The 19,368-nt window shown below is 42.8% G+C and overlaps 2 protein-coding genes across 2 annotated transcripts in view; one reads left to right on the forward strand and one right to left on the reverse strand.

Annotated features, from left to right (window-relative positions):
- Nup54 (nuclear pore complex protein Nup54) overlaps window positions 1-17,904 on the reverse strand; it is a 43,212-nt gene extending 25,308 nt beyond the window's left edge. The window contains exons 1-2 of the mRNA XM_080268638.1: window positions 17,850-17,904; window positions 13,261-13,385 (exon numbers count right to left, since the gene is read on the reverse strand). Coding sequence (XP_080124764.1) covers window positions 13,261-13,273 — 13 coding nt within the window. The 5' untranslated portion in view covers window positions 13,274-13,385; window positions 17,850-17,904. The remainder of the gene's footprint in view (window positions 1-13,260; window positions 13,386-17,849) is intronic.
- LOC145394836 (uncharacterized) lies at window positions 1,884-10,995 on the forward strand. The gene is made up of 7 exons (XM_080268642.1): window positions 1,884-2,117; window positions 4,096-4,272; window positions 5,301-5,516; window positions 7,622-7,642; window positions 7,795-7,985; window positions 8,959-9,644; window positions 10,721-10,995. The coding sequence occupies exons 1-7, from the start codon at window positions 1,884-1,886 to the stop codon at window positions 10,993-10,995; spliced, it is 1,800 nt and encodes a 599-aa protein (XP_080124768.1).
- Window positions 17,905-19,368: the final 1,464 nt, after the last annotated feature.

Here is a 19,368-nt window from a genome sequence, read left to right on the forward strand (position 1 = left end):
TCTGTAGCTTCACATAAACGTATCCCCATCCTCAATACATGACCAAACCACCTCAAAGTACTTACACTCCCCTCTCTCATATACCTCTCACTCTATCCCTCCATCCCATCCTTGGACTTCCCCTCCTTCTCCTCCCTCCACCTCACTCACATACACTCTCCTTGTCAGTCTCTCACTCTCCATCCTCAGTACATGACCAAACCACCTCAATGTATTTCTCCTAACACATTACAATTGCATCATACGAATTTCACATCTTTCAAACAATCACATGAATTTCACATCTTTCAATCACATGACTTTCACATCTTTCAATCACATGAGTTTCACATCTTTCAATCACATGAATTTCACATCTTTCAATCACATGAATTTCACATCTTTCAGTCACAAGAAATTCACATATTTTCAACACTAATATGAGGCATCTTTCTAACAATCACATGACTTTCACATCTTTCAACCATATGCATTTCACATCTTTTAATCCTCTGAGTTTCGTACCTTCCTAACAATGATATATCTTTCCGTCTTTCAGCACAAACAGACACACTCCCAGACGAGCATTGCCTCACGACCTGAAAGGAAGTCGGCATCCTGCATGAGTCACAGGATGTTTCGTCATATATCTACCCACTTCCAGTCTACGTACGTGCTTAGGTTGCTGTGTACACCAGATGGCCACTGAAAAAATACTCATTCATCTGTGTATGCAGAGATAGTGACAGTTCCTTGGTACACACGGAAGAGTAACAAGGAGGGATAAGAAAAGTGTAGCAGGGTGAGTGTATGGTGAGAAACAGAAAACAGAGACAGAGAGAAGCATTATTGTTATGAAAATCTACTTATAATTTACACATTCATCTGTGTGTACAAGGAAAGTGAGAGTTCCTTGGTACAGGGGGAAGAGTAACATGGAATGATAAAAAAAAAAGTGTAACAGAGTAAGTGTATGGTGGGATATGTATAGAAAGTGTGTGAAGTAGTATTGAAGGTTGTTAAGGAAGTCTGCTTATAAATAACTCATTCATCAGTGTGTACAAGGAAAATGATAGTTCCTTGGTACAGGGGGAAGAGTAAATAGGAAGGATAAGAAATGTGTAACAGGGTAAGTGAGGCGGGATACTTATAGAGTGTGAAGTAATTATTGAAGGTTGTTAAGAAAGTCAGCCTTGAAAAGTTACCAACTGATCAGTTTAAACAAGAAAAGTGATGGTGATTTTCCACAGAGGGGCCAGGAAAAGTACGTGGTAGGATCCTTATAGAGAGTGAAGCATTACTGAAAGTTACATGTGTTTGAAAAGTTAGCTTTGAATAGTTACCCATTAATCTGTGCATAGAGGGAAGGTGATAGTGCCTTTCTACAGGGGAAAGATTAAGGATCACTCAAGTAAATAGTAGTAGGAAAAGTGTAAAGCAGGATACTTATAGAAAGTGTGAAGCCTCTGTTTATTTGTTTCTAGAGGCTCCAACGTGCTTGCATCCTTCAGCTTTGGTCACCTATTGGCAGCTCTCCACACTGCTCAATCTCTGGCAGCCTCCCTATTCAGTCCCTTATCCCTGAGGTCATTACTGATGTTAAGGAAAGCATAAGACAAGATACTTATTATGAGAGAGAGAGAGAGAGAGAGAGAGAGAGAGAGAAAGTATTACTGAAGGTTATATATGTTCAGTTTACATGTATGGTGATCAGGTAGTCCTGGTGTGGTGTGGTGTGGTGTGTTGTATTGTGGCGTGGTGGTGTGATGTGGTGTGGTGTGGTGTGGTGTGGTGTGCTGTGAGGTGTGGTGTGCTGTGAGGTGTGGTGTGGTGTGGTGTGGTGTGGTGTGGTGGTATACATATCATCCGCTATATGTCATATTCTTCCAGCCACTACAGTAAGGATGGTGTGGGTACGTGTGGTGGTGGTGGTGATGTGTGGTGTGGGTGTGGTGACGGCCTCGTTCTACCCTCCGGAGTGCCCACCACACTGCAACTGCACTAAACCCTCAGAGGCCGTGTGTGAGGGTGGGGCCATACCCTTGCTGGACCCCAGGATTACTGCGTTTGAAATAAAACACACACCACAGCCCATCCCTACCCTCAACACGGACATCACAAGCACACTGCAGCATCTAGTAAGTCCCCCTCTCTCTCTCTCTCTCTTTCTCTCTCTCTCTCTCTCTCTTTTATGCAGGGAAGAAGGAACCAAAGGCCAGGAGCCCACAAGATTGTTCCCACCAAGAATACACAAAAACAAGATAACAGAGAGCCAAATTCAAAATCCGTTCATTTTGAGATGCCTGGACACACTGCGTTTGAAAAACTGGAAATCACAGGCAGTAGGAAATACACACAGAAAGAGACAGTTCCAGAGTTGACAATTAAACACTGCACACATTTGTTTTATGACTGCTAAGTGTGCGATTTTTCAGTTATACAGCAAAGCCTCCATTTAGTGTACCTCAATGGACTGGACTTTAGATTTAACGGACACTAAGAAGCCACCTGATTTCAAATTTAACGGACACTAAGAAGCCACCAGATTTCAAATTTAACGGACACTAAGAAGCCACCAGATTTCAAATTTAACGGACACTATGAAGCCACCAGATTTCAAATTTAACGGACACTATGAAGCCATCAGATTTCAAATTTAACGGACACTAAGAAGTCACCAGATTTCAAATTTAACGGACACTACTAAGCCACCAGATTTCAAATTTAACGGACACTACTAAGCCACCAGATTTCAAATTTAACGGGCACTACTAAGCCACCAGATTTCAAATTTAACGGGCACTACTAAGCCACCAGGTTTCAAATTTAATGGACACTACGAAGCCACTGGACTTCGATTGGCTATAACAATGTCCGCTAAATGGGGCACAATGGGTGGCAATACATGTGTTTCCTACCCTTTTTACTCCAACCTGGCCTGAAATTGCCCTCCTCATCATGACTGCTGAGTTGTAATATGACTATAATAATACTGTACTAGTCATGAAGAAGTGCAAAGCCAAGGATGTGAAATCAGCTGCAGAAGGGCAAAATTATGGGCCAGGTTGGTGTAAAATGGGTATAGTTTTCACTGTTAGTACTAGAATATGCTATTATAATAATACTGTACTAGTCATGAAGAAGTGCCATGACAAGGATGTGAAATCAGCTGCAGAAGGGCAAAATTATGAGCCAGGTTGGTGTAAAATGGGTATAGTTGTCACTGTTAGTGCTAGAATATGCTGTTGTACTCATTTATTTTCAAACATGTGCCTGAAATCCCGCTTAAGGGACACCATCGGACATAACAGACTATCAGTTTTATCGGATCAGGCTGACCCCCCAATTAGTCCATTATAGCCAGGGTCTACTGTACTATTAATAAGAATTTTTAACTTTTTTTTTTTGCTAATACTATCACTGTGATGTCTGATTTCTTGTCGTACGATCAGTTAGGAGAAACACACTGTGGTGGTTTGGCCACGTGAGAGGATGAAGAGTGAAAGACTGATGAGGAGAGTGTCTGTGAGTGAGGCAGAGGGGGGGAGAGGGAGAGGGAGGCCAAGGATGCCTTGGAGGGATGGAATGGAGAGGTATATGAGGGAGGGGTGTGTGAGCCGGGAGCAGGGCAATGAAATGGCAGGGGACAGGGCAACATGGAGGTGATCTGTTTGTGGCCACCCCTTATGGGATTAAGGCATCGGGCAATAGACAGATAGATAGACAATCGGTTTTCAAAAATGCTTGCCGGTCATAAACAAAGGCATGCTGTGTTAGCTGAAGGGAGAGCAGCCAAATGGTAGACGACAAAGTGATATGGAGGTGATTTGTTTGTGGACACCCCTTATGAGACTACAGCATCTGGCTATATACTGACAGACAGATAAAGCTAGATAGATAGATAGATAAACAGACAGACAGACAGATAGACAGATAGATGGATAGATATATATAGACAGACAGACAGATAGATAGACAGATAGATAGGTACATACACAGGTAGACAGACAGACAGACAGACAGACATAATAACAGTGTAACAGCAGTCCTAATTACATCTAAAAATAACTGAACTGAAGGGAATTCCTCTCAGCTAATCTTCATTGACTGCTTCAGGTGTCTCTTCAACTGGACTCCATCGGCCTGACGGAGGTTGAGGGAGGCGCTCTGTCCGCCATGGACCGCCTCCACACCCTACTCATCAACAACAACAACATCACCACCCTACGCGCACACACGTTCATAGATTGCTCAACACTTACACAGCTTGACCTCAGAAGTAATAATATAAAGGTATGTGATGAATGTGACTACATGCACACACACACACACACACACACACACACACACACACACACACACACACACACACACACACACACACACACACACATGCACATCTTATCCCATCCCACCCCACTCCACCCCATCTCACACTCACACACACACACACACACACACACACACACACACACACACACACACACATGCACATCTTATCCCATCCCACCCCACTCCACCCCAACGCACACACACACACACAAACACACACACACACACACACACACACACACACACACACACACACATGCACATCTCATCCCATCCCACCCCACTCCACCCCATCTCACACACACACACACACACACACACACACACCTCACCCCACCCCATCACACACTCACTAAACCATATTGTATTGTTTATAAAGGCTCCAATGTACATGTACTTGCATGAATCAGCCTTGGTCACCTAATGGTAGCCCTCAACACTGCTCGATCTCTGGCAGCCTCCCTATTCAGCCCCTTATCCTTGATCTCTGTCAGCCTCCCACTTCAGCCCCTTATCCCTGATCTCTGGCAGCCTCCCTATTCAGCCCCTTATCCCTGATCTCTGGCAGCCTCCCAATTCAGTCCCTTATCCCTGATCTCTGGCAGCCTCCCTAATCAGTCCCTGATCTCTGGCAGTCTCCTTATTCAGTCCCTTATCCCTGATCTCTGACAGCCTCCCTATTTAGTCCCTAATCTCTGGAGCCTCCCTATTCAATCCTTGTCTCTGGCAGCCTCCCTATTCAGTCCCTGATCTCTGGCAGCCTCCCTATTCAGTCCCTGATCTCTGGCAGCCTCCTCATTCAGTCCCTTATCCCTGATCTCTGGCAGCCTCTATTCAGTCCCTTATCCCTGATCTCTGGCAGCCTCTATTCAGTCCCTAATCTCTGGCAGCCTCCCTATTCAGTCCATTATCCTGAGGTTACACTCTATGGCCTCATCCCAGGTCTTTTTCAATCTATAATAACGTGTAATACAACTTTTCTGACACAGGTGATAGAGAATGGGACGTTTGAGCCTCTGGTGGGACTCCGCAACCTCAGTCTGGCCAACAACGCCCTCACCAGCCTACCACAGCACCTACCCAGGGGTCTGCTGGTGCTGGACATTGAACACAACCTCATCGCCAGCCTCAACCTCCTGCCTGACATCCACCTCCACTCACTCAACCTCTGCCACAACCTCATCACCCATATCGACCCGAGTCAGGTATGAGTACAATATAACATCTATCTACCTATCTATCTCTATCTATTTACCTCTATCTATCTACATCTATCTATCTATAGCCAGATGCCTTAATCCTGTAAGGGGTGGCCACAAACAAATTGCCTCCATGTCACTCTGTCCCCTTCCATTTCACTGCCCTGCTCCCAGCTCACACACCCCTCTCTCATATACCTCTCCACTCCATCCCTCCATCTCATCCTTGGCCTTCCCCTCCCCCTTCCCCCCATTTTTTTTTCTTAATGCATGGAAGAAGGAACCAAAGGCCAGGAGCCCACAAACCGTTCCTTCCAAGAAAAAAACAAAAACAATACAAAAGTGAGCCAAATTCAAGATCCGTTCATTTCGAGATGCCTGGATGCTGGAAGCTGATGGGGAAAAAAGAAATTTGAGCTAAATGATAATATTTGTAATAATGTGAGTCTCAGCTTGGATTTTTGACTCTATGGGTTGTGTGCTTAAACCTAAAATTGCAAAGTGGAATGCAGACCCTGAATTTCTGACAATCCACTCACTTGATGTAGTGCTGCCTACTTCTTCCTTCGCCTTTATCATTCATTATCTGTGTCTGCCCTCCTCTCTTCCTCTTTCTCATCATCATCCACTCACTTGATGTAGTGCTGCCTACTTCTTCCTTCGCCTTTATCATTCATTTTCTGTGCCTGTCCTCCTCTCTTCCTCTTTCTCATCATCATCCACTCACTTGATGTAGTGCTGCCTACTTCTTCCTTCACCTTTATCATTCTTTTTCTGTGTCTGCCCTCCTCTCTTCCTATTTCTCCCATCTTTCCTGTCACTTTTTATTACTCTTCTTTCCTTTTCAGGTGGCTTTACATTGAGTGACAAGCCTAATGGTTTCCTGTAAGCCAGGAAACCATTTACAATGCTGGGTGGTAACCATATAACCAACCCATATGTGTTCCCTACGTGTCAACAAGTGGGTTGGCAGAGGGTTAGTGCCCCTCCCTGTAAAACAACTAACTTAAAGACAAACGGCCACCCAATATGGGATTATGGCGTCTGACTAGAGACAGACAGACAGATAGAGAGATAGATTTTTCAAGTATGTGATGATGATGGAATGTACCTGGCCTTCCTATATGGCTGCTGACTTCATTCTGTAATATGGGATGCAGACTGAACATACCTAACTCCTGGCATGACATACATGACCTACAGTAATTAGTGGTCTGCATTCCAATTTGAAATTTACTTTATCGTTTATAAAGGCTCCAACATGCTTGCATATGTCAGCCTTGGTCACCTAATGGTAGTCCTCCATGCTGCTCAATCTCTGGCAGCCTCCCTATTCAGTCCCATATCCCTGAAGTCACACACCACGACCTCATATCAGGTCTTTTACAGCCTGCCTCTTGAAACCCTACCCTTAACGTTTACACTTCTCACCATTCACACCCAACTGTCATCCTCCATCCTCCCCACATGCCCAATGATTTAAGGTCTGAGAATATTCACCCAGAGGAAAAGAAAAGAAAGGTAGGAATACATGAACCCTGTCATATATTAAAGTGTTATTCCTTTCTTGAATCAGGCTTATGATATTTACAATCATGTAGGTATGGGGAATGAGAGAGAGGCTAGAAAAGTGTGTCTGAGTGAGGTGGATGGGGAGAGGAGGAGGGGGAAATCAAAGATGAGGTGGAAGGGTGGAGTGGAGAGATATATGAGAGAGGGAGCGAGCTTGAGGGGGAGAGGAGAAGGGGGAGACTAAGAATGAAGTGGAAAGATGGAGTGGAGAGATATATGAGGGAGTGAGTGAGGGGGAGAGGGAAAGGAGAAGGGGGAGACCAAGGATGAGGTGGAAGGATGAAGGGATATACAATAGGGGGTCTGAGCTGAAGGGGTAGCAGCTAGATGATAGGGGACAGGGTGACATGGAGGCAATATGTTCATGGCCACCCCTTACAGGATTAAGACGTCTGGTGATAGATAAATAGATAGACAGAGAGACAGTGACAGACTGACTGATTATAGACAGACAGTGATAGATAGATGCCTGACTGACTGATTGATAGGCAGACAGATAGACAAACTGCCATAAACAACCCAGTCTCCACCCTCTCCAGATCAACCTGCAGAGCCTAAAAGTGACAGATAGATAGACTGATTGACTGATAGACAGTGACAGATAGATAGATGACTGACTGACTGACTGACTGATAGATAAATAGACAGATAGACAAACAGCCATAAATAACCCAGTCTCCACCCATTCCAGATCAACTTAACGAGGCTAAAGGTGCTGTGTCTGGGAGGTGCGGCCTTTAACCTGGAATCGTCCATGGGTGGCATCAAGAGCCTGTGGGGCGTGCAGCAGCTGACTCTACAGGGCACGCACTCCCAGCCTCTCCACATACCCCTAGACATACAGGCGGCCATTCAGAATTTCACACGAACCTCACTACACACGCTTCAGTTGGATTCGTGCAGGTGAGAACTCGGATTAACAAACGCACGACTGAAATGGCAGGGGACAGGGCGACGTGGAGGCGATTTGTTTATGGCCACCCCGTATGGGATTCAGGTGTCTGGCAATAGAGAGATAGACTGATAGACGACTGATATCCTGTCATGAATGTAATTTGATCAAGACTTGTAAAGAGGAAGGGGGAGACTGAGGATGAGATGGAGGAATGGAGCAGAAAGGTGTATGAGAGAGGAGGGGTCTAAGTTGGAAGGATGAAGAGTGAGAAACCAACTTAGAGTGTATGTGAGTGAGGTGGAGGGAGGGAGAGAGAGGGGGAGACTGAGGATGAGATGGAGGGATGGAGTAGTGAGGTATACAGTATGATAAAGGAGGGTGCAAGTTGGAGGGATGGAGAGTAAGACACCAGCTAAGAGTGTATGTGAGTGAGATGGATGGAGGGAGAGGGAGGGGAAGACTGAGGATGAGATGGAGGGATGGAGTAGAGGTGTATGAGAGGAGGGATGTAAGTTGAGGGATGGAGAGTCACAGAGCAACTGAAAGTGCATGTGCGTGAGGTGGAGGGACCGAGAGGGCCACAAACAAATCACCGCCATGTCGCCCTCTCCCTTGCCAACTCACTGTCCTCCCCACAACTCACACCTCCCTCTCCCATACACCTCTCTACTCCATCCCTCCATCTCATCCCAGTCATACAAACATCCCTCATCTCCCTATCCCCTGAAGGAGGATGGTGGACTGAAGGAAATGTGTAACGTCATTCTGCAGTCCACAAGGTTCAACTTTGAGATGAACCCGGGGCTACTACTACTATTACTACTCCTACTACTACTATTACTACTACTACTATTACTACTACTACTACTACTACTACTATTACTACTACTACTACTACTATTACTACTACTACTATTACTACTACTACTACAACCACCATGGCAGGGAAGCATCTCACAGTACTGCTATTCCTCTTTTCAGTCTGGAAAGTATGGACATCTTGAATCAGGCCAACAGCAGCCTAAGAAGCCTGAGAGCCACGGACACAACGGTGCCGATGACACGAGTCCGAAGCGCCAAGATGAAGCTGCCGTCCATCGCTATCCTGGACCTCTCTGGCTCACCTTTACTGGCCAAGCTCTTCCTCACCCCCCACCACAGCACCCCAATGCTCCACCTCAAGGTCCTCAAGATATCTCGCTGCGGCATCAAGAGCTTCCAAGAGTCCTTCCTCCTGTCCCGAGTACCAAACATCACGGACCTAGACCTGAGCCACAACCCCCTCCAGTGCACCTGCTACGGCATGACCTGGATTCCAAACTATGTGAGGGAAGGCAGGCTCAACCTCCTTCAAGAGCTCACCACCACCTGTGCTGCACCTCCACACCTCAACAACATTCCCCTCCTGACAGCCTCCATGTGTCCAATCATTGCTACCACATCCCCACCCATCCCCACCACCACCACCACCACTGCTACCAACATTCCTGGCCTTTCTTTCATCAGCCTCAGTCCTGTCACCTCAACCTCAGCTACAAAGGAATACTCAAACACCACTACCACCACCACCACCACCCCTGGCCCTTCCATCAGCACCACCACCTCAACAGCCAGGGAACATTCACACGCTACTAAGCAACCTCTGGGATCTTCCTATAACAAAACAGGTAACTTTGATTTTCTGTACAGCAGGACATCAATATTGCCCTGGTGGTGGCAACCATCATCCACTCACTCAATGTAGTGTTGCCTACTACTTCTTAAGGTGACTCTACTCTGAGTGACAAGTCTAATGGTTTCCTGCACCCCTGGAAACCATTTGCAAAGCTGGGTGGTAACCATATAACCAAATGACAAGGTGATGTGGAGCCCACTATGGTGCCCCTGTTAACTGGTTGGAGAGGTATATGTGGTGTTCATCCATGAACCAAACCACCACACTCTTCCCCATGCCTCAGTGTGGCAAGGCACTGTCCACCGCAAGGGAACATAAGCGTACTGTAAGGGATGGCTCTGCAGGGGTGGTTGCTTACCTATGGTTGATGGGTGTGCTCAACCAGACAGACCAGGGTTGATCTACAACTACTACTACTACTACTACTACTATTACTAATACTGTAATAATAATAATAATAATAATAATAATAATAAATACTAATGATACCCTAACACCATAATACTGTACTGTACATAGCTTCCTTGTGTAAGAGGCTGTGCACACAGTACATATATTACCAGTGAATCTCTGTGATATCCAGTGTAACACATTCTTGCTGCTTCAAGGCATATTATTCAACTTAGGTACCATCCCTCAAGTTCAAAAAATCAGTTCTAAAGGTGTACAAAATGATCAGGAAATGTCTATCTATCTATCTATCTTTCTATCCACAGCCAGATGCCTTAATCCTGCAAGGGGTGGCCACACACAAGTCCCCTCCACGTCACCCTGTCCCCTGCCACTTCGCTGCCCTCCCCTCATCAGGAAATGGCTAGAATAAAAAGAATGACATGTCCACAAACAAATCCCCTCCACGTCGAACTGTCCCCTGCCATTTCGCTGCCCTCCCCGAATCAGGAAATGGCTAGAATAAAAAGAGAGGGACATCCACAAACAAATCCCCTCCATGTCACCATGTCCCATCATTTCGCTGCCTTTCCCCCATCAGGAAATGGCAAGAATAAAACAAAAAAGACATCCACAGGCTCAAAGGCTTAAGCTAAATGTTCTCATGCATATTTTCAGAGGTGACAACTGGACAGGCCAAGGCGGAGTCAGGAACGAGTGGCCTTGCTGTGCTGCTGGCTAGTGGAGTGCTGATATTTGTGGTGCTGGTGCTTGTGGTGGTGGTGGTGGTGCTGTTCTGCCAGCACACCAGGAACTACCGCCGCCGAGGCTTCTCCGGGGCGTACAACAGGTCCAGGGCGTCTTTGGACAGTGACTCTGTTGTCATCATGGACAGCTCACACGATGCCGGCACCACCAGTAGCAGCAGTCATGGCTTTGGTGGGGCGGATTAGGGTCGGCATTCTCGCTGGGTAAGAAGGCTTCCTAGCACCTATTCCTAATCTGTTTTTCTATCTACTGTACTTTATAGCCAGACGCCTTAATCCTGTAAGGCGTGGCCACAAACAACTCGCTCCCATGTCTCCATGTCCCCTGCCATTTCACTGCCCTCCCCCCAGCTTGCACCCCCCTCTCAAAATCCCTCTCTATCCCTCCATCTCATCCTCAGATTCCTCCTCCCTCTCCTCCCCCTCCTCCTCACTGACATACACTCTCCTTATTAGTCTCTCACACGTGATGGCCCATATTCTCATCACGTAAGGAAGCTCCCAAACATCTCTTCCTAAGTGACTTATTTTGCTTATTACACCTTACAGTCCTCCTCTGTGTTATGCAAACCCTTCTAATATCACCTCACTTCACATACACAGCATACAAGGGAATATTAACCAGCCAGATGTAAAAATAAATCACCAAGGAAGAGGTGTTAGGGAGCTGTCTTACCCGAAGTGAATACAGACCACTGAGTATAAGAGCAATTTCATATTCTAATTTCCTAACACTTAACACCATTTCTTACCATCATCCACTCACTTGATGTAGTGCTGCCTACTTCTTCCTTCACCATTATCATTCTTTTTCTGTGTCTGCCCTCCTCCCTTCCTATTTCTTACCATCATCCACTCACTTGATGTAGTGCTGCCTACTTCGTTCTTAACCATTATCAGTCTTTTTCTGTGTCTGCCCTCCTCTCTTCCTATTTTTCCCATCTTTTGAAACCATTTACAACGCTGGGTGGTAACCATATAACCAACCCATACGTGTTCCCTACGTGTCAACAAGTGGGTTGGCGGTGGGTTAGTGCCCCTCCCCATAAAACAACTAACCCACACAAACAGCCACCCCTTACAGGAATATGGCGTCTGGCTACAGACAGATGTATAGATAGATTTCTTTTTCTTAACACATTCCTGCTCCACACTTACCAAGCCCATCATCCAATCCCTATCCTTTCCAGTTTCCAAATCCCTTTAGGCAGATTCTCAAGAAATAAATTCAGTATATCTTCTGTAGTTCCTAAAGCATAATCTACCCGCAATTTCATCCCTCCATTGTGTCACGTTTCTCTTCATGTGTCGGTCTTGCTTACTTAATGGCGGCTCTCCATGCTGCTTGATCTCCGGCAGCATAAACCCACCTGGTAGTACAGTAGAAATGACCAAACACGGCCATCTTTGTACTGAAAGCCTTGTGGAGGAGGCTTCAAACGACCAGTGTATGTGTGATATATTTAAATGTGAACAAACAAGTGGTAATAATAATAATAATAATAATAATAATAATAATAATAGTAATAATAATAATATTAATAATAATAATAATAGTAATAATAAATAATAATAATAATAATAATAATAATAATAATAATAATAATTAGTATAAATAATAAAAATACATATGGTACATACATACATCTAATCATAAATAATAATTAATAATAATAATAATAATAATAATAATAATAATAGTAATAATAATAATAATAATAATAATAATAATAGTAATAATAATAATAATAGTAATAATAATAATAATAATAATAATAAATGCATATACATCATGTAATCATAAACAATAATAATAATAATAATAATAATAATTAGTATAAACAATAAAAATACATATGGTACATACATACATCTAATCATAAATAATAATTAATAATAATAATAATAATAATAATAATAATAATAATAGTAATAATAATAATAATAATAATAATAGTAATAATAATAATAGTAATAATAATAATAATAATAATAATAATAAATGCATACATACATCATGTAATCATAAACAATAATAATAATAATAATAATTAGTATAAATAATAAAAATACATATGGTACATACATACATCATCTAATCATAACTAATAACTAATAATAATAATAATATCTCCATGCTGCTTGATCTCTGGCAGCCTCCCTATTCAGTCTCTTATCCCTAAATCACACTCTATGGCCTCATCCCAAGTCTTCTTTGGTCTGCCTCACACAACCCTATCCTTGACATTCACACTGCTCACCTTCTGTACCCAATAACAATAATAATAATCTGGACCTCTAATAGTAATTAATAATAATAATAATAATAATAATAATAATAATAATAATAACAACAGTAATGATAATAAACGCTCACCATTCTCAAAGGGTTCAGTAATACGGATCAACCCAAACAATAATGTATAACCAACACATCAATACTGTACTTACTGGAGGTTGACATGGTGAGGCAGGGACTGGGTTCTGTTGGGTTCAGTCAAGTTCTTATATGAACGCTCTGGAAGTCACTAGGTCCAGCTGGGTTCTATCGGGTTCGTTTTTGGCATGTGAAGGCTCTGAAACATGGAAAAAATATTACAGTACAAACTCTGAAATCCTGAATGCCTGGCTCTGATGGCTTTATGGAAAAATGTGGAATACTTTGGAACAGAGAATTATACTGGTAATTAGGGGAAAAAAAAAAAAAAAAAAAAAAAAATCCATCTATCTACATCCAGCCAGCTAGCCTACCATAATCCTGTAAGGGGTGGCCGTTTGTCTTTGAGTTAGTTGTTTTACGGGGAGGGGCACTAACCCTCCACCAACCCACTTGCTGACACACAGGAAACACGTATGGGTTGGTTATATGGTTACCACCCAGCGTTGTAAATGGTTTCCTGGCTTACAGGAAACCATTAGGCTTGTCACTCAATGTAAAGCCACCTGAAAAGGAAAGAAGAGTAATAAAAAGTGACAGGAAAGATGGGAGAAATAGGAAGAGAGGAAGGCAGACACAGAAAAAGAATGATAAAGGTGAAGGAAGAAGTAGGCAGCACTACATCAAGTGGGTGGATGATGGTCACCACCACCTATTGAGTGAGGACATGGGCTATACCATCACCTTCCTAAAAAACGTGAAAATTATTTGGAAAGTGGTTTTTGGAAATTGGATGTTCAGACTAGGGAGGCTGCATTTGATTAGTGTACACTGTATATATATGTTCTATGCATAATAAAATACTTCCCTTTCTGTGTTCCTGACTTTATTTTCTTTTTCTTTTTTTTAATGCATGGAAGAGGAACCAAAGGCCTGAGACTGCAAGATTGTTCCTTCCAAGAAAAAATAAAAACAAAATAACAGAGCCAGTTCAAGATGTGTTCACTTCAAGATGCCTGGACACAGTGCATTTAAAATACTGGAGGTCATAGGCACATGGTTCTGGATCTATACTGGTGTTCATGTGCTAAATACAGTACTTCAGTTATGGGAAAAAATCTGTATTATATCAACAAGTCTATGCAAAAATCTGGCTGTTTTACTATACTCATTTTATTTTTAACTTGGCCTAATATTGCCATCTCTACATTTTGAATGCCGAGCTACTGTAAGGGATTAACATTAGAATATGATGCTAGTCAGGAAGCAGTGCTGTGGCAAGGATGTAGTCATAGTGTCACCTTACTGTGCTATCTGGCTATGTGAAAAAAGGCAGCAAAAGGACAAAAATTTGGTTCAAGTTAGAGTAAGAGGAGTATAGTACTGACTTACACTGCTCAGATTTCCTGTCTTTGTGGGTCAGAAATCACCTACTGTTCATGAAGGCTGGGAGGTAACTCAAAAAGAAACATTACTGGGTATTTGTGACAATCAGGTGTCGCTTCTGAATTACTCATTTAGTCACACTCAAAATCACAGGAAAAGCCTGGGTTTCATTTGTAAGCTGTTCTGTGGTTAAAACTGCAGATCTGCCCATCCACAGTAGTAGCAATGGAAGGCCAAGGTTCAACTGGACTCTGAACCTATTAAACTGTAGGCTTACATTGTCTTTCTATGACTCACCTTTAACAGTATTAGACGGTACTGTTGTTATAGCAAAGTCACTTGGAAGAACAGATTTGAACATACCAGTACTGCAGTTAGTGATTCAGTAAAGGGACTGACATTCAAATATTTAAATTCAACCAGTACACACAGAGGCTGGTTCCAACACACAGCCTGGCCTGTACTCGTGTCAGTTGAGGAAGCTCCCTGACACCTTTTCCTATGCGATGTATTATGTTCATTACACCTTACTGTCCTCTTCTGTGTTACAAAAATCCTTCCAACATCGCCATCCTCTGCATTAATAACGTACAGAAGGATATTAATCAGTCACATCCAGAAATAAATCGCTGAAGAAGAGGAGTTAGGGAGCTTCCTTGACCGCTGAGAATACAAGTGCCTGTCTCAGCGCTGACTACTAAATCTTGTTAATTATAGAAGGGTTACTTATTAATACATCTCTGCTTAAGAAGAAGCTTTGGGTCCATATACTCACTGGTTAAGGAAGCTCCCTAACTCTTTTTTCTATGTGGTTGACTTTGCTTATTAAACCCTACTGCCCTCTTCTGTGTTACATAAACCCTTCCAATATTGCCATCCTCTCCATAAACAACGTACAGAACGACATTAATCAGCCATATCCCAAAATAAATCGCTGAGGAAGAGGTGTTAGGAAGCCTCCTCAACTGACGAGAATAAGGGTAAGGAGTACCAACGTCCAGACAGCCCAAATTTGTCCAATCCAATGGGCCATGCTTCCATTCACTCATCATTCAAGCCCACAGAATCCTGGCTCTATCTGATATGCCAAAAACTTTCACCACATTCTGTAGCTTCACATAATTAATCACACTAAACGCCATCAGAGAAACCTGTCAATTGTTTCATTCCCAAAAGAGTGTACTGGTATCATCTGAATGGAAAAATTATACCATGACAAGTTACCAATTATGTTCTCCCCCTGGGGCTGGTACAAGGAAATGTGTGTGTGTGTGTGTGTGTGTGTGTGTGTGTGTGTGTGTGTGTGTGTGTGTGTGTGTGTGTGTGTGAATGAGTAAATTGGGAGTGTCTTCCTGTCTTGGCTACCTCCCTTTTTTGGGGGGAAAGCAGTATAGGTATATAATCTTTAAAAAAAAAATAGTTACCATTTTTTTACATTTTCCTCATGTTAAGTCTCGCCTCTCACATCATCACAAACTTCAGCCTGGCACATGGGTCAGTTTCCCGTTCCCCCTGATGGTAAATGTACTGGCACAGACGCAAGAATGAAAGACTGACTAAGAGGGTGTATGTAGGTGAAGTGGAGGGAGGGAGAGGGAGGGGGAAACCGAGGATGAGGTGGAGGGATGAAGTTGAGAGGTATATGAGGGAGGGGGGAATAAGTTGGGGGGAGAGCAGTCAAATGGTGGGTGACAGAGCGACTTGGAGGCATTTTGTCTGTGGCCACCCTTTGTGGGATTAGAGCGTCAGGCTACAGACAGAGATAAACACAAGTATCTTTCCAAAGTTTGACAAATACATAGTAGAAAAATCGAAGCATCTGAAACATGCACTGGTAGAGACTGGGTGTTCACTTAATTTCACCAGTAGCAAATTTACTTCAGATGGAAAAGCGTTGTGGTGTGGATGTGGATGTGATAGGAAGCGTTAGGAGAAACATACTGAGGTGGTTTGGCCATGTGGAGAGGATGGAGAGTGAGAGACTGATGAGAAGAGTGTATGTAAGTGAGGTGGAGGGGGGGAGAGGGAGGGGGAAGCTGAGGATGAGATGGAGGGATGGAGTGGAGAGGTACTGTATATGAGGGAGGAGGGTGTGAGTTGGGAGCAGGGCAGTGAAATGGAGGGGGACAGGGCAACATGGAGGCGATTTGTTTGTGGCCACCCCATGCGGGATTAAGGCATCTGGCAAAAGAAGAAAGAAGACTTTATTTTAACCAGCGGACAGACCTTACCAATTCAACGGCTATTACTCCAGTTTGTTTTCTGTATTTTTCTGACTGTTTTCAGGGTGGTAAGCAACTGTTCTCTGATGACTTTTTCCCCCTTCTATTTATCATGTTCCTTATGCCTCACCAACATTTGTAATGGCGGACTTGCTAAAACTTACTCGAATATTAAGTTAGATTACATTGTTAGGTTAGATAAGTTTAAAATGTAAGGTTAGGAAAGAGTGCTGAAAGGCAACTGGGACATAATGTACATTGAAAGTGTTCACCATTGCACAAGAATTAGCTAATACAGTGAAAGGAACATGGTGAAAAACAAGGAAAGAAAGTTAACATGAAAAACGCTCAGTTACCACCCAAGAAATACCCACAGAAATGAAAATGACTATCAGAAAGAACTGATTTGATAAGGTGCTTCTGATGCTTAATGTAATGCTTATGTTTATTGTTACCATTTACATTTTTTGGTAAATTTTTACAAGTTGCCAATACACCCCCCAGGCTGTGCAGTATATTTATCTGGAACCTAACCTAACCTGTTGCAGTGGAATGCTTGCCTTAGAGTTAGGTATCATACTATGCATTTATTGTGGTAATATCCCTGAACCACACATTGGCAACTTGTAAATACCAGTGAAATGGGGGGGGGGACAGGGCAACGTGGAGGCGTTTTGTTTGTGGCCACCCCAAACGGGACTGAGGCGTCTGGCAATAGATAGATAGATAAATAAATAGCTACTCACTTTTCTCCTGTTCATTCTGGCCTATAATATCTTCAAACTTAGACCTACTACCGTACAATCTGGCAGGCGAATTAATGGTCGATTCCCCCTAACTTTTCCCACTCACATCCCACTTTTAAATAATCAAAATTTAATCATTTACCTTTCAATGGATGGCATTCATGTTAACCCCACAAACCCTCTTATCGCTGACCCCTGTTATTGCTCTCTTCCAGACCTGCTGCCCTTAAAATGATACCTGATGATTTCTTTTTGTTTTGGTGTGTCTTTCAGTTCCCTTGTTTTATAATGAGCTAAATATTTCCTCACCAACTTAGTGCAAACGACGTAATCACAGGAACCGCTTTTTTCCAAATCCCAAGCAGTACTCCTCGTCCTGCTAAATACAACCTGGGAACATAAACGAACACTTCTTAAACATAATTATCTACATGTTGATTTTTTTTTTTAAATATAACTAAATATTTCTTGTAACATGCATCGCTATAAATCACTGAACATCTCCTAATTAATCCTAGATTTTGTAACTGATAAGTTTGATGAGGTATACTCAAGCGTACTCAAATTTACACAAATCTTTCAACTGGAAATTATTTAACATAAAAACGTGGATTGACTGAATTTAATATTTATTGTTGTAAAGGTATACAATGGACCCTGCCACGCAACTCCTTCAGCTAATAGTTATATAATTATGGATAGCTATGACTGCTTTAGGGAGAAATATGAGCAGTGCTAGGTCTTTCTTAGAAAAAAAAATAGTATGTCTCCATTATATAGCCTATTTCTAATGAACAGAGTATTTCTCAGCTTTCTAATCCATCTGTTGATAATCCGCTTGTTTTAGACTATGGGAAGGTCTTTCCTGAGTGAGAGCACGGAAATTTGTTAACTTATGGATACCAAAGGTTGGGAGTTTCATTTTGTGTGTGTGTGTGTGTGTGATGTTGACAGGATTCTAATAAACTGCAGTATCTAAATTTATGGTTTCAATATTTACATGGCAGGCCATCATGCCAATGAATGACTATCTTGACTCTGGGATTTATTTAATATCGTTTGCTTGCTTAGTAGAAATATTATAACATCTAGGAACAATATTAGAGCCTAAAGGAGGACTTAAATTAAATACTTTCTGAAAGGTTGAGTTGGACTATGGACAAGCGATAACAGTACCGCTGCAGAGAGTGAATGTCCTGCGCGGCCCAAATTGAGGAAGCATTGAACAGCTGAGGTACGAAAGGTCGCCATCTAAAAGTTAGCAACGCAATGTCTCGAGCTGCCCCGAAAAACCCCACCCCACCAGACCTGGATATGTAAGTTGAGAATGGTGACTGAATGTATTTTAGGGTCTCCATGAAAAGTGCAGTAATGCTTATGTGTGAGTCGGTTTAGAGAAGACGATTCACTTTCTGTTTCGACAAATGCCTTTCCTCAGGTTTGCCATTTTTAACAAAGATCCCAGCCTTCCCCCACCTTTATAGCCTAGTTGATGCCGATGTGTAGTTAAGATTGAAGGATCAGTTTGACTAATAACCAAGGAGACTCCTAAATTACTGTCACCAACTTTCATGCAGCCATTACTTCGTACTACCGTCTGAGAGTGGCCCAGTTCCGTCAAATGAAAATGGCTCCAGGCTCACATTCTGCCACAGCAAAAGGTCATGTGGTAGGATCCTGCGCGATTGTTTTTGTTTCTTGGGTTTGTGCATTTTTCTCTTTTATTAATTGTATAGTCTCTAGTTTTTTGTAATGCCATTTCAGAATCATTTGGTGTCAGTTGTTGATGCACTTTTTCTGGATTTAATTTTAATTTTGTACAAGCATG

The sequence above is a fragment of the Coenobita brevimanus genome, chromosome 28, assembly GCF_032717465.1.
Source record: "Coenobita brevimanus isolate Jiangsu-jjx chromosome 28, ASM3271746v2, whole genome shotgun sequence".
NCBI lineage: Eukaryota > Metazoa > Arthropoda > Malacostraca > Decapoda > Coenobitidae > Coenobita > Coenobita brevimanus.

Excerpts from the sequence above, each read along its gene's own strand:
- LOC145394836 (XM_080268642.1), top strand. The coding sequence starts at position 1,884 with ATGGTGTGGGTACGTGTGGTGGTGGTGGTGATGTGTGGTGTGGGTGTG. Across the intron at positions 7,643-7,794 it reads TCAACCTGCAGAGCCTAAAA|GTGCTGTGTCTGGGAGGTGC; the intron begins GTGACAGATAGA and ends ACGAGGCTAAAG. Across the intron at positions 9,645-10,720 it reads ATCTTCCTATAACAAAACAG|AGGTGACAACTGGACAGGCC; the intron begins GTAACTTTGATT and ends GCATATTTTCAG.